General features: G+C 35.2%; 1 protein-coding gene across 19 annotated transcripts in view; it reads left to right on the top strand.

Moving 5' to 3' along the window:
- KLF8 (KLF transcription factor 8) overlaps positions 1 to 15,730 on the top strand; it is a 365,585-nt gene that overhangs the window by 342,119 nt on the left and 7,736 nt on the right. For 12 of the 19 annotated variants that reach the window (XM_085006114.1, XM_085006117.1, XM_085006116.1 and 9 more), the window contains one exon: positions 3,641 to 7,525. The exons of 4 other annotated variants lie outside the window; for them this stretch is intronic. In XM_085006114.1, coding sequence (XP_084862240.1) covers positions 3,641 to 3,822 — 182 coding nt within the window. In that variant the 3' untranslated portion in view covers positions 3,823 to 7,525. 19 annotated transcript variants of the gene reach the window in all.

The raw sequence follows: 15,730 nt of genomic DNA on the forward strand, positions 1-15,730 counted from the left end.
TATATCACATTGATGGATTGAATTACATTGCATTATCTCAGGGATAAGTCCAACTTGATCATGGTGTATGATCCTTTTAATGTATTGTTGAATTTAGTTTGCTAGGATTTTATGAGGATTTTTGAATGTGTATCCATCAGGGATATTGGCCTGTAGTTTTCTCTTGTAGTCCTTTCTTTGGTTTTGGTATCAGGATGATGCTGTCTTCAGAGAAAGGGTTCGGAAGTGATCCCTCCTCTCCCATTTTTTGGAAGAATTTAAGAATTATTATGAATGTTTTGTAGAATTCATTTGTGAAGACTTCTGATCATGGGATTTTCTTTGTTGGAAGATTTTTGATTACTGATTCAATATCCTTATTTGTTATTGATCTATTCAGGCTTTCTATTTCTTTTTAATTGTTTTTATAAGTTATGTTTCTAGAATTTATCCCTTTCTTATAAGTTATCTAGTTTGTTGACATAAAACTATGTATAATTGTCCCTTATCATCCTTTTTATTTCTGAAGCCTCCGTTATAATGTCTCTTCTGACATTACTGATTTTATTTATTTCAATCTTCTGTTACATTTATTCCTTTTTTTTTCCTTTTTATTTATGGCCACACTTGTGGCATATGAAACCTCCCAGGCCAGGGGTCAAATGAGAGCTATGCTGTAGGCCAATGCCACACCCAAAGCCACAGTAACACTGGTTCTGAGCCACATCTGCTACCTATGCTGCAACTTATGGCAACATCAGATCCTTAACCCACTGAGCGAGGCCAGGGATCAAACCCACATCTCACAGAAACTGGTCAGGTCCTTAACTCACTGAGCCACACTGGGAAATCTTGTTACATTTATTCTTGATTCCTTCAACAATTCAGTAAATAATTTGAGCACCTATCTGTGCTGAACAGGTAGATTACTCGAGTAGCCTTGTATTCATTGTAATCCATCATCATGGCTAGATCATTTCAACATACAACTTTGATTAAGTCATTCTTGAGTTTAAAAACATTTAGCATTGCACATACCCTGCAATCATTGCCTTCTGGTAGTGAAGTACCAAGAGGGGGAGGGCAATGAGAACTGTCTGTCGTAGCGAGAAGGAGTATTTTCTCATTGGTTTATAATTTGTACATGATGATAGAACAGAGCAAACTTTTAATTTATTTTGTTTTTAAATTCTTCATTGTCAATGCCTCCCCCTTATTGCCTATACCTATGGCAGACTACCCTCACCACCCGCCTCTGTTGTATGTCACTATGTTTCATACTAAAATACAAATTCTTTAGTCTGGCCTTTATAATAGGGGCCATCTTGTAGAACTTCTGTAAAGGTACCCCATGCTTCAGGATGGCTTACCTCATACATCATTTAATGTACTTCCTTACTGGCCCATGCCTCCAAGTGACAGGGTTGCCTTTTGCCATCTATGCCACTCATCTAAAAACCATCTATGCTTCAAGCTCAGTGCCTTCACACTAGCCCACAGATCATCTAGCCTTTGAACATATAACACTTTGTTACATAGTTAATACATACTCTTTATATTATGGATTATTTTTCCTATGTATATTTAGTTCTTCAATATCAATGATATAGTAATGAAAGTCATGAGTTGTGTCATATGAAGTGTACCAACATAAATACAAGCTTGTTCAATGATAATAAAAGGTAACTGCTTTTCCAATAGGAAAAATGCTCTCCTTGCTAAATTCTGTCTATAAATTCTGTGTTTTCTAGCAATAGGCTCTTATCACCACAGGGTGTCACTGCTTTACAAGTCAAATTTTCTTCATTAGCCTGTAGAGGAGATGGGAATTCTCAGGAGAAATTCTTGAGAGATTGCAACAAAATTTACAGCAATGTGACAGTTGGGAGGTATAGAGATGGAATAGAATTATATAGACCAAACTGAAAAATCCCATTTATGCACTCTTAAAACCATCTGCAGCCTCCTTCCCACTGTTAACCATTTGCTATTGCTAGTTTTCCAGATCTTTTCTCTTTGTCTGAGAGGTGTGTGTGTGTGTGTGTGTGTGTGTGTGTGTGTGTGAGAAAGAGAGACACTGAGAGAAACATAGACAGATACAGAGACAAAGAGAAGCACAGAGGTTTAGGAAACATAATTGGGATTTTACTATGGGAGGGTGCATAGCCATTAAGTAGTTTTTTCTTTTCATTTTATAATACTTCATTGGATATCTTATATTCTCAATACATCCATCTCATTCTTCCTGACAGCTAATGCAGCAATGTTTGAATAATGAAATGATCGGTAATCAACATCTTTAGTCTTCAAAACTGTTGCCTTGGTATTGTCCACAATTATGAGTCAGAGTGAATTCCATTCTGTTGCCCATTATTTGAAAGCTACAGTTAATTAGTAAGCACTTGGGAAGATTGGTAAGTGTTGAGCAGTAAGTAAACTGAAAAACAGCATATGTAGACCAGTTTGCCACCAGAATTTAGAACAGCATAAAATTAAATGCCCTGGATAATTTATAAGGAGAAAGGAGAGAAAGAGCCAGATTAAGAGAGACCATTAAAATACTAATGTATTTTGTATCTGTGTTATCACTTATTTATGGTTATAAATTTATACATGTTCATTGTAGATGGGAAGTAGAGAAACACATTAAAAATAAAACAATCATTACCCTAATCCCATGACCTTGATTTAACTATAGTTAATATTTATTTTTGCTCATATAGCTTCTTACCTTTTTAGTTTTAAAATTTTAAGATAAAACACCACAATTTTTTAAAACATTCAAACAATGCAGAAAGCTGAAAAGTAAAAAGAGAAGGTCCTCTCCTCATCATTCTCATCCTCATTTTTCAGATATTCATTCACTGTTAATAGTTTCCCTCATAATTTACATTTAAGTGTATTGATATTGCCTTTATTCTGCATATGTTATGTTATGTTATGTGCTCTACACACCATTGTGGGGCCATACTTTTTTTCTATTTTTAAAAAATTTAGTTTTCCACATATTCTATTTATTTAACCCAGACGCAACCTGGAGATACTGAGCATTGAATTATTTCAAGAAGTTTGACTTGATACTTCTCACCCTACTCTATGCCCTTGAGTTTTTGACCTTTCACATAAAAAGGCTTATAGTCTTAGCTGAGGGCCCATTCCAATGTATATGGCAGCGTATATTCCTGGGTTTCTGGCTCTATTTTAAACTATTTGTTGGGATGTATTAAAGGAGAGAATATAGTTACTACCATTTGGTATAGTGGAAAATGTCAAAGATTTGGGTTTGGATCCCAGTTTTATCCTTTACTGGCTATGTTTAAAGGATAAAATGTTTCAAACAATCTTAGGTATTTTTATCCCTCTTTAGAGATAAGGAAACAGACCCAGCCAGGGAGAAGTAACTTATTTAAGGTTACATAGCTAGTTTGTACTAAAGCCATAGATTCCAGCAAAGGCCTGTTTGAGCCAGAGCCTATGTGTTTTCTATTCAACCATCTTGGCTTTTCTTTAAGACTTAAGAAAAGATGAAGGCGAGCATATCTTCAAAGTGATTGCCTCATGTATTGATCAAAGCCTTAATAAAAGAGTTATGTACTCTGTTATTTTTCTAGTATCCAAATATCTCTTATCTCCTTTTGTTTTGTCATATTCTCTTTTTTAGGAGAAAAGCCTTATAAATGCACCTGGGATGGCTGCTCCTGGAAATTTGCTCGCTCAGATGAGCTCACCCGCCATTTCCGCAAGCACACAGGCATCAAGCCCTTCCGGTGCGCAGACTGCAACCGTAGCTTTTCTCGCTCTGACCACCTGTCTCTGCACCGCCGGCGCCATGACACCATGTGAGCGGCACAGACTGCTCTAGAAGTGCTGCACTGGTCTCTTTCGTGTGTGTGTGTGTGTGTGTGTGTACGTGTGCGCGTGTGCCTGCACACTGAGGTCATAACCATCTTTTTGTCTTTGACTTCAGCTAGCCTTTTGGGGTGGGATTGGAACAGCTCACTGAGCCAGGCTGATGAGACTGGAGAGGATAGCTGATTTCCCATAGGGACTCTTTATATTACCCCTTCATTTCTCCAAAGTCCAGTCCCCAATTTTTTTCAACCTCCGCATGGGTTGGATTCCAGTGCGGCTCCCATGGTTGCCCCACCCTACCCCTACCCCTGTTAAGAGATAGGACATTTTTCCTACAATAACAAAACAGGAATCAAATTCAAGGCTGTGAACAAACATATGCTGCTTTTTTTCTTATTTTTCTCTTGTTTTCTAGAATTCTTATCCATATTTCTTTTGAATCAGTATATCAAAGTGGTTGGTGGTGTCGCAAAATGACTTTTTTCAAGTTTTTAGACAAAAGAGAGCATAACATTGTAGTTGGTTGGTAAGATTTACAGGTATTTGAGTTCTGAGTATAGGGCACATTCTCCATGAATAGGCTGAATCCCATACTGAACTCAAGGTTTTGTAAATCCAATCCTACTTGTTCTTACAGTTTAATTTTCAGGCGGTGCTTCTGCTTCTTAAGTCCATCAAAAGGAATGAAAGGATCTTCTTGTCTTTCTCCTTTTCTTCCCCTTCTTCCTCTTCCTCCTTCAGGATTAAAGATTTTGCTGCACAATTACATTCTTTATTAAGCTAAATGTGGATAAAAATTCAAAGCACACATGGACATGCCAGTAGGGGAAAAAAGTGTTCCAGGACAGTGACAGGAACGAGTATACCAGGATGATTCTGAAAACAAATGGAGACTTTCATTTGGATAGGATATCAAAAGTGCTGTAATCACAAGTCTCATTCAAATGGTAACCTGTGGAGACAGTGTCTTTAGGGGCTACCCTGTACTGTTTACTCTTTTGTTTACATAAAGTAACTGTTATGAACATATTGCATGATGGGAAATCACACACTGGGGCCATGTTATACAGAAGTGAGGGTTGAAAGAAAAGATATGTTAATTCCATGGCATTGTTAGTAAGCTTTCCTGTGTTTCAAATGGAATATAAAAGGCTTTTAGTGAAAACTGACAAAAAACAATTTAATGTTCTGCAACTGCTATGAATACCTAAGCCATTTCTTTTAGCCATTATAGCAAGTTGCATAATATACACATTCGGTAACCCAATCAGCCTGTTTCATAATAGTCTCTGGGACATAAAACTCTCTGTTCCAGGCCCTGGACCTCAGATCTACCTCCACATGGCATATTGCCTCTCCCAGGATGGAGGCGATGGGCTTTGCATCACTTAGTTTTGGAAACAGCCTCTCTCCTAAAGGTTGTCTTCATATGGTACCCCTTTTTCCCTCTTGAATACTTTATGTTGCCACCTCCCAAGGACATCTATTCTGACTAAATCATAGACTTTCTAGCAACAAGCAGAGATACTATTAACCATCTAGTACTATCCATCATTAATATTTCACAGATGAGACACATATGGGTCAGATTCTTTCCCCATATTTCCTTGAGGTCTTACTAGACCTGCACACCCATTCTCCCAGGGATTACATTATTAAACTGAATTAAATAAAAATTTACATGATTGGCTGCATATTTGTCCAGTTCTATATGTTATACTTCAGAAAACTTTAGACAACTCACAAAGTCATTTTCACTTCACTAAATGGTAAGTAAAATGTACTTGTGTTTATTGATATATAACACTGGGCACACAATTTTTCTATTCTAACACTTTTTATAATATCTCAGGTTTGATTTACCTCATTTCAACTTACAATGCCTTTCCAGACCATAAATCCTCATAAATTCAAGGACTACCTGTATTTTTCAAAAAGATATGTAGATTTTTACTATTTTATCCTTGTTTCTTGATATAGGTTTTTCCCTGACTTTTGGTGTGCAAGGTCCACCCTGCAGCCTAATTGCTAAAGCAGTAGGTAATATCTAAGGCCAATCTGTTAAAGGGGACTTCTATGTAGCTATAATACAGATTGTTATGGGGAATTAACATCATACATGAGTTAAACTTATACTTGAGTAGTTGATATGGTATTTCACAGTATAGTCAAAGGGCTTACCCATTTCCTCCAGAGTTTGGATCTGAGACTGTTTCCATAGTTCATAACTGGCCTGTGCCCCTCAGACCTCAGGATATTTTACATTGGAGCATATAATCTATTTGTAAATAAAGGCTATCAAACACAATGTTGTACTAACTAGGATAATCAAATTAGGATTACAAATATTGGTATCCCTGACATCTCTAAGCCTTTATTAAAATTTTTCCTGTAAAGTAATGAGGGGCTTTGTAAATGCTTTATTAATTGTCTGTAATCAGGAGACAATTATAATTCTATTCTCATTGCCTTCTTCAAATAATGGTAAAATCATCTCAATTATTTACATATTCTTTAAGAAATATGTCAAAATTCATTAAGAGTATTTCATGGAGTACAGGTAATCAAATACAATACTGTATTATACCTAAAGCACATACAACTTTGCTAAATAGACAGTGGGATGGAAAGGAACTCTCTTGTATAGCATTTGGGACTGATTGAATTTTCCGTGTTCACATGAGCAAAGCAACTGTGAACAGTTGCCTAGGGCATGGAAAATGGCCTTGTTTTATAGGATTGAATTATATCCCAGGATTTGTTGCAATGGAATTCCTCCATTTGTAGATGATTGGAAGTTGAACATTACTATTGATAATTATGATTGGAAAATTCAGAAAAAACTATGAAGTATGTGAACTGGTTAAGTTCATTAGGTGGAGTGAACTATTGGCAAGACAGATTTGTGAGAGTAATTTCTTTTTAAATAAACTTTTTATTTTAAAGCAGTTTTGGATTTACAAAAAAAAGTGTGAAGATAGTGCAGAGTTTCCCTATACCTCACACCCAATTTTTCCTATTATTAACATCTTATATTAGAATGGTACATTTGTTGTAATTAAGTAATGTTGATGCATATTTATTAACTAAAGTCCAAACTTTATTCAGATATCTTTAGTTTTTACATAATAAAATTTTTTATTCCATTCCAGCATCCTGTTCAGTATGCCACATCACACTTAGCAGTTGTATCTTCTTAGGCTTCTCTTGGTTGTGACAAATTTCTCAGACTTTCCTTGTTCCTATAACCTTGACAGTTTTGAGAAGTATATCTCTCAATATTTGCCTGATGTTTTTCTCATAATTAAATTGAGCTTATGGATTTAGGGGAGGAATACCACAAACATGAACTGCCATTTTCATCACATCATATTAATATGACATAGTCTTGATGTTAACGTTGATCACCTGGCTAAGATAGTGTTGTCGAGCTTCTCCTCTGTACTCTGCCCCACCTTCCATTCTGTATTCTTTGGAAGGAAATCACTATATGCAGACCACACTTAACGAGTGGTTAGCTATGCACTACATCCTTGAGGGTATCTATATAAATTGTTTGGAATTCTTCTGCATGGGAGATGTGCCTCTTCTCCCTCATTTATTTATGCAATAATTTATTTGTATCAGTATGGACTCATGGATATTTATTTTGTACTTTGGGTTATTATCCAATAAAACTTATTTTGTTACTCAATTTGTTCCAGCTTTGGCCATTGGACACTGTTTTGGGTCTACTCCCAAGTTCTTTTGATGTACCTCCATCCTTTTTTTTTAGCATATCTTTATTTTATGGCACTACAAGATGCTTCAAGCTCATCTTAAATATTATTTTTTGACCCATTCATATGATCAACCATTTCTTTACGGAGTCCTGGTTTATTTTAATGGAGAATTATATTAGAAACAAAGATCTGGACATTAGATATGCTTGTTGCCACTTGTTGCATCTAGTTCATCTCTGCTGACCAAGCAAGGGAATATATGTGTGTACACTAACCCGTGTATATGTGTGTGTATGTGTATATATATATATATATATATATATATATATATATATATATATACACACAATATCTACAAATACTTCTATATATAATCACCCATATCTTTATCAAGCTAAACATGAGTTCATACTGATGTCTCCAACTCCAACCCATTACCACATGAATAATCCTAACCTAACCTTTTCCCTTTTCATACTCTAATCTTCCACTCCAACAGTGAGAAACCTGGCTCCCACACATTATCATCTACTTACTTAATTGTTCAGTTCCAGAGTACATATATGGTGGTATCTTAATTGTTAACCTGTACGCTTGTGGGAACACCTAGATGGTAGTTCTCATGTACATTATAGTAACGTTTGTTACTCCAATTGCTCTTTGTTTTTTTTTTTAGATTTTTATTTTTTCTATTATAGTTGATTTAAAATGTTCTATCAATTTCTGCTTTACAGCAAAGTGACCCAGTCATATACATATATGTATATACATTCTTTTTCCAATAACTCTTTGAAACAAAGTGATTTGCAAAATCCAGGAATTAGAGATTTCTATGACTTGAGTTCCAGGAACTTGAGGTTATCCTTCTCTCAAAAGGTTTTCTGAAGAACCAAACCATCAGAAATTGACCTTATCTTTAATAAGCTAAGGGATATTGTTGATCCTCCACAGTGTGCTAATATCTATATAAAAATATATACATGGAAGAAAGTGGGTATGCCTAATTTAAAGAAACACTTAGCACTATCTTTTCTCACTGGTAATTATGGCTCTCTGATAATAGAGGTGCTAACCTAAGTTACCTTTCTTCTATATTTTCCATCTTCCATTTGGCTGACCTTAGGCAAGTCACATCACCTCTCTGTGCCTCAGTTAACCCGTCTGTAAAATGGGGCTCCAAATATCTACCTCACAGGAAGGTTGTGAGGATTCTCATTAATGGATGTTGGCAGAAAAGATGAGTGATCCTTAAATGAGCAACAAGGTATTATGATTACCACTATGATGATAATTATAGTATTCTATATTTACCCTAGAAAAAGGAGAATATTAGGCTTCATGGATGATAAAGAGCTAAATTTGAGTCAGTGACAAGTATAATTGAAGTGTGGTCACTGGAAGCAATATCTCTTTTTCTCACTTTCCCTACATTCTCTTCATTGCTAAGTATAGGATTCTCATCTGTTTCCATACTCAAACATACTAGGACCTAAAGGAATAAGTAGGTAAAATGTTTAAAAGCTGTATTCTTCCCCTTTGCTCCCTCTGCCTGGACCACATTACATGTCACCCTGTCAAAAGCACAGAGGCAATTTCCCAGAGCCCTTCAAACTTTGGCCACTGCAGCTTCACCAGTTATATTTTTCTCTTTCCACACTTAGCTATATCCTGAAAAGTATAGTTAGCAGGGAAATGGGGTAAGGTGGGAGTGGGATGGAAGAGGATATAATTTATACCAGAGGCAGGATATTTCTTTGATTCTCAAATACTATGTTCCATTTCCTTTTCTGGTGGTGAGTTGGGGATGGGGAGAGACACTACTTGTTAGTTAAGAATCTCTTCTTCCCTTCCAGTAGGTGTTTCTGAGGATCAGTACAAGTAGTTGTTTTGGACATTATAACTATGTTGTATACAGTGCTGTTTTCACTGTATTTCTGAATAAAATAGGAAGAGAATCCCTAGTGGTGTCTATCCCTGTTTGTTTTTTGTTTTTTTTTTTTGTTTTTTGTTTTTTGTTTTTTGTTTTTTTTTGACAGGAGGACACAGTGGGAGTACAGTGCCAGAAACTGACTCTGCTTTTTTGTGTTGGGGAAAGGAGCCTGCGGTGAAATGATTGATTTTTTGTCATTGTTTAAAATATAGAACAGTGTATTAGGATTTAAGTCTTCATAACTCTTCTGTCTTTGCCTCATTATTTCAGTGCTCTAGAGCAGCACTTCATTGTGGGTTTTTTTTTTAAGTCTATTTTATGTTAGTTCTTTCTCCAGAGACATATCTTTGAAGCTAGGATCATGAGCAGTCTCTCATATAAAAATCTGTTAGGTGCCTAGAGATACTCAAGAATTGCCTCAGCATGATCACTTAGAGATTACTCTGTTCTAGTTAAATGGACTTTTCCTCCGTGGCATTCAGGCAAGGTATGTGCTTGGGAACTAAGCAATCTTGTTAAGTTTTATTATTGTACTTTTTATTAATAAAAATATTTTAAACTTCAGAATCCATGGCTATTATCTTGAATTTTTACATTTCTACAACATGGCATGCATGACATGAGTAGATCATCTTCTATCTCTTAACTGGGTAAAGTTGTGGTGAAACTACTTTATAGTAGCATGGGGCAAAAAAGGAAGCTGGGCTGTTTTAGACACAATAATTTATCAAAATACACAAGACCCTCCCCATTTTTGGGAATCTGCTTAGCATGTCCCCAAATGGGGCATCATGAAAACTGTGCTCCTTTTGTATTATTTCCTACAGAGACTCCCCTTGTGTGATACGGGCTCAGCTGGCTAGGTTTCCTTGCCTATCCTTGTTTCCTTCACCATGTTGTTGGTTTGTTCATTTGTTTTTTCCTATGAAGGAATTCAAAAGAGAGGGTACTGGGATAGCTTTAATCTCCAAAGCTACCTCAGTACAAATACCACCCCTGGTTGGGGATACGGGGAGTTGCTTTGTCTGTAGACTCTGCTGTGGGAAACTTTGTCTTTCAGAGAGGTACTGGAAAAGAAATAAAAGGGCGGGAAACCTGTGAAAGATTAAGACCAAGAGCTTGAAGGACATATTAAAGGCTAACTGTATGTGGGGCTGACAGAAAGAGATTTTCACTGCAGATTATTTAAAACAAGGAATCTCAGGCTTCATAAGTTCCCCAATAATGTTTGTTTACTCATTTATTTATTCTGAGAGTCACTGTCACCTCTTTGGGTTAAAAGTATCATCAATTCGATGCTACAAATATACTGACTAAAAAGCTACAAATAAGCCAGTCTCTTTGGTGGTTTCTATGGAGGTGTATAAAACAGCTGTTCTCAAGAAATTCACTCCATAATTCAGGGCACCAGTATGAAAAGAAACACAGTAGTGTCTTAAGTGTCATAATGGATATATGTTAAATATTATTGAAAATTAAAAGCACTTAAACAGTAAAAGATACCATAAAAAGTTGAAAGACAGCCATTTATAAAACAAGATTTGTGTCTAGCATATAAAAGAAATCATACAAATAATAAAAAATATACAACACAAATGAAAAATTAAAAATTCACAGATGGATTTTATATAGTCAGTAAGCATATAAAAAGATCTTCAACCTCACTACTAATCACGGAAATGAATTTAAAATGAAAATCTTTTTCTATTCATTTAACTAGAAAATATTTACAAGTTTCATAAGATTAAATATATAGAAATAGGCAATTATTATATACTACTGGCTGGCGATAAAAATAGTAGTCATACTGGAGGGATTTTTTTCTATATTTATTATTAACAAAAAAGACCAAATATCCCATGTACCAGAAATTTAACTTTTTCGTGTCTACAGAAGAAATCTCTTATATGTAGAGGTTGGTACATATACAGTAAAGATGTTCAGCATTGATTATAATAATGAAAATTATATATAACCTAAATGTCTATCAACAAGGAAATGACAGTAAGCTATGGTGTAAGTTATACTGTGGAATATAATGCAGCAGTTAAATGGAATGAGGTAGTTCTACATTAACTGATATGGAATGCTATTCAAATCATATTGTTTTGGAATCCATACCAACCAGATCATTGTGCCTTTGTATTAAGAAAATTGAAGAACCTTGGCTTGAGGGTTTAAAATAAGTCTGTGAGAACTCAGGAGGGAAACAACTTGTAGGGCTGGCAGAGAATATGTTCAAGGGAATAGTGAGCACAAACACACCTCTCTTGAAATATTTTATTAAAATTATACAGGAGTTATTTGGGAGTCAATATGTAAATTTATATTTGAACACCTGATTACCCTGTACATTACCTTGATTTACTTATCAGGTTAGTTACAGTCACTTGAGAGGGAGTAGGGATAGGGGAGAATCGGATCAGGTACATTTTTAAAAGAATTAGAGTAGGTCAGCAAGGGTTAAAGGTGCAAATATTACCCTGGCGAAATCAAAGAAAACAATCATTGAATCTTGGCCAGGGGAACATAAGAAACCAGACGAGCTGAAAATGAAAGCCCTAAAATACAGGCTTTTTGCCTGGTGAGGGGTGAAAGGACAACAGACCTGAAGGTTTGCTCCTCACATTATCTGAATCTGCTGCGTTAATTCTATTTGTAGACTGGATATATTCCCTCAACATTTTCTTCAAATTATATTTTCTTTTTTTATCCAGCTATATTGAAATATAATTGGCAAATAACATTATGTAAGTTTAAGGTGTACAATGTGATGGTTTGATATATATATATTGTGAAATTTTTATCACAATAAGTTTAGTTAATATATACTTCACCTAACATAATTACCATTGTGTTGGCTGTAGTTACGGTGAGACTATTGAAGTTATACTCTTATAGCAACTCTTAAGTATTCAAAAGAGTTTTGTTAACTATACTTACCATGCTATATATTATATATAAAATACACACACACACACACACACACACTATTCACTTTATAACTGAAAGTTTATACTATTTGACCAACATCTCTCCATTTGGCCCACCACTCAGGCCCTGGCCAAATATAATTCTACTTTTTCTATGTGTTTGATGCTTTTAGATTTCACATATAAATGAGATTTTAGAGTATTTTTCTTTGTTTGACTTAGTTCACTTAATGATAGGCCCAAAAGATTCAACCATGTTGTTGCAGGTGGCAGGATTTCTAAGGGCTGGATAATATTCCACTGTATATATTAAATATAGATATAATATTTTCATTATCCATTCATCTGTCAAAGGAAACAGGTTATTTTCATGTCCTGGCTATTATGAATAATGCTGAAATGAATATAGGAAAGCACATACCTGTTCAAGAGAGTAAATTCATCTTCTTCAGAATTGGAATTGCTGAATCATATGGTAATTCTATTTTTAATTTTTAAAGAAAATTCCATATTGTTTTCCAGGAGGCTATACCAATTTACATTCTCATCAACAGTGCACTGGGTTCTGTTTTATCTACATCCACACTGGCATTTTTAATCTCTTGAATTCTTAATAGCCACTCTAAGAGTTGTGAACTGATGTCTTACCGTGGTTTTAATTTTCATATCCCAGATGATTAGTGATGTTGAGCAAATTTTTATGTATTTGTTGGCCACTTGCACGTTTCTTTGGGAAAATGTCTACTGGAGTCCTCTGGCAATTTTTTAATGTATTTTTGTTTGTTTTTTCTATTCAGTTGTTTGAGTTCCTTTATATATTTGGATATTAACCCCTTATCAGATATATGGTTTGGATTTTTTTTTCTCCCATTCTATGGGTTGTCTTTACATTAAAAAATTGATTGAAGCATAATTGATATATAATTTGTGTAAGTTTAAGGTGAACAATATGTTGATTTGATACATTTATATATTGTGACATTATTACCAATGTAGCATTAGCTAACACCTCTATCATATCCCATACTTCTCTTTTTTGTGGTTAGAACATTTAAGATCTAGTTTCTCAGCAACTTTGAAGTATATAATACAGTATTGTTAATTGTAATCACAATAGCGTGAATTAAATATCTAGACATATTCATATACTAACTGCAAATTTGTACCCTTTGACCAATAGCTCCCCATGTTCCCTGCTAATAGTCCCTGATAACTTCTATTCTACTCTGTTTCTAAAGTTTGGCTTTTAAAATTCCAAATATAAGTGATATTATACAATATTTGTTTTTCTCTTTTCTGACTTATCTCACTTTGCATAATGCCTTCAGGGTCAATCCATGATGTCCCAAATAGCAGGAATAATTTCATTCTCATGGCTGAATAATATTGCATTGTAAATATATAACATAGCTTCTTTATCCTGTGTGGTTTCTTTATCCATTCATCCATTGATGGATACTTAACGCTGTTTCCATATCTTGGCTGTTGTAAATAATGCTGCAAGTAAACATAGGAGTACAGATATATTTTTGCTATCGAGTTTTCATTTTCTCTGGATGTATACCTAGAAGTTGGATTACTGGATCATATTCTATTTCTATTTTTACTTTTTGAGGAAATTCCATACTGTTTTCAAGAGTGGCTGGACCAATTTACAGTCCCACAAAGAGTGCAAAAATGTTCCCTGTTCTCCACATTCTCACCAACACTTGTTTTTCTTGTCTTTTCTATGATAAACATGGTAAAAGTTGTGAGGTAATATCTCTTTGTGGTTTTGGTTTGCATTTCCCTGATTAATGTTGTTGAGAATTTCTTCATGTACCTGTTAGCCATTTGCATGTTTTCTTTTGTGAAATGTCTGTTCAGGTACTTTGTCCATTTTTTCATTAGGTTATTTCCTTTTTTAGTAACAAAATGTATGGGTTAATTATTTGTTTTAGATATTAATTCCTTATCAGATATATGGTTTGCAATATTTTCTCCCATTCTGTAGGTTACCTTTATATCTTGTTCATTGTTTCTTTGGTTGTATGTAAGATGTTTAGATTAATGTCATCCTACTTGTTGATTTTGGCTTTTTTATTTATACTTTTGGAGTCATATCCAAAAAGTCATTGCCAAGACTAATGTCAAGGAACGTTCCCCCTCAGTTTTCTTCTAGAAATTTTACAGTTTCAGGTATTATGTTTAAGCCTTAAATCCATTTGGAGTTAATTTTTTGGTGAGTGTTGTGTCATAGGTGTTTGATTTCATTTTTCTTCATGGGATTATACAGGTTTTTGATCACCATTTACTGAGGAGATTATCCTTTACCCATTATTGGCTAGCTTATCAAATATAGCTTGGCCATGTACATGGTGGTTAATTTCTGGGCTTTATATTCTGTTCAAATGGTCTATGTGCTGATTTTTCTCCCCATAATATGCTGTTTTTATTAATAAAATATATAATTTTGAAATCAAAAGTATAATGTCTAGGGCTTTGTTCTCAAAATGGCCTTACCTATTTGGGATCCTGTGTGGTATCATAAACATTGCAGGATTATTTTTTCTCTTTCTGTCAAAAATTACATTGGGACATTGATAAGGATTGCATAGATTCTATAGATGGTTTCAGGTAGAACAGACATTTTAGTAATGTTAATTATTCTGATTCATGAACACAGAATAACTTCTTATAACCTTGTGTTTTCTTCAATTTCTTTAATCAAAATCTTATAGCTGTTGGAGGGATCAAGGTGGCAGAGGAGTTAGACGTGGCACTCACATTCTCCCACAAACACATTAAAAAAATCTACATGTACAATGATTGGCACAGAACATCTACAGACTGCTATCAGAGGAACTTAAACGTCCAAAAAATGTAAGAAATCCTCCACATAATTGGATAGAAAAGGAAAATAAAAGAGAGAGAGAAAAAAGAGTAAAAATAAGAGGAATCAAGATAGGACCAGCACTCCTGAAAGGGAGTTGTGAAAGAGAAGAGTCCACAACCCAGGAGGCCACCTAACTGATGGGGAGGTCAACAGGGATAGAGAGGAAATCCCAAAGTCTTGGAGAAAAGTGCAGAAGTCAGACAGAGAAGGGCCAGGCAGAGAGGGAGCTGCATAGACCATCAGCACCACCACCCAGGACACCATAGCCTGAGACACTTGGACTGGGAATGTGCACTGAGACTCAGACTTTGGAGTACATCTCTCAGGAAAGGACTAGGATTGGCTGCATGGACAAAACCTGAGGGGCTAGGGAGTGGTGCACCACAGGCCAGGAAAGAAAGCACCACCACTGAGGGAGCACAGTAGAAGGTGTGACCTG

The sequence above is a fragment of the Sus scrofa genome, chromosome X, assembly GCF_054392235.1.
Source record: "Sus scrofa isolate SSC_HxYL_T2T_F1_AM1 chromosome X, Sscrofa_HxYL_maternal_Yorkshire_Landrace_v2.0, whole genome shotgun sequence".
Lineage (NCBI taxonomy): Eukaryota > Metazoa > Chordata > Mammalia > Artiodactyla > Suidae > Sus > Sus scrofa.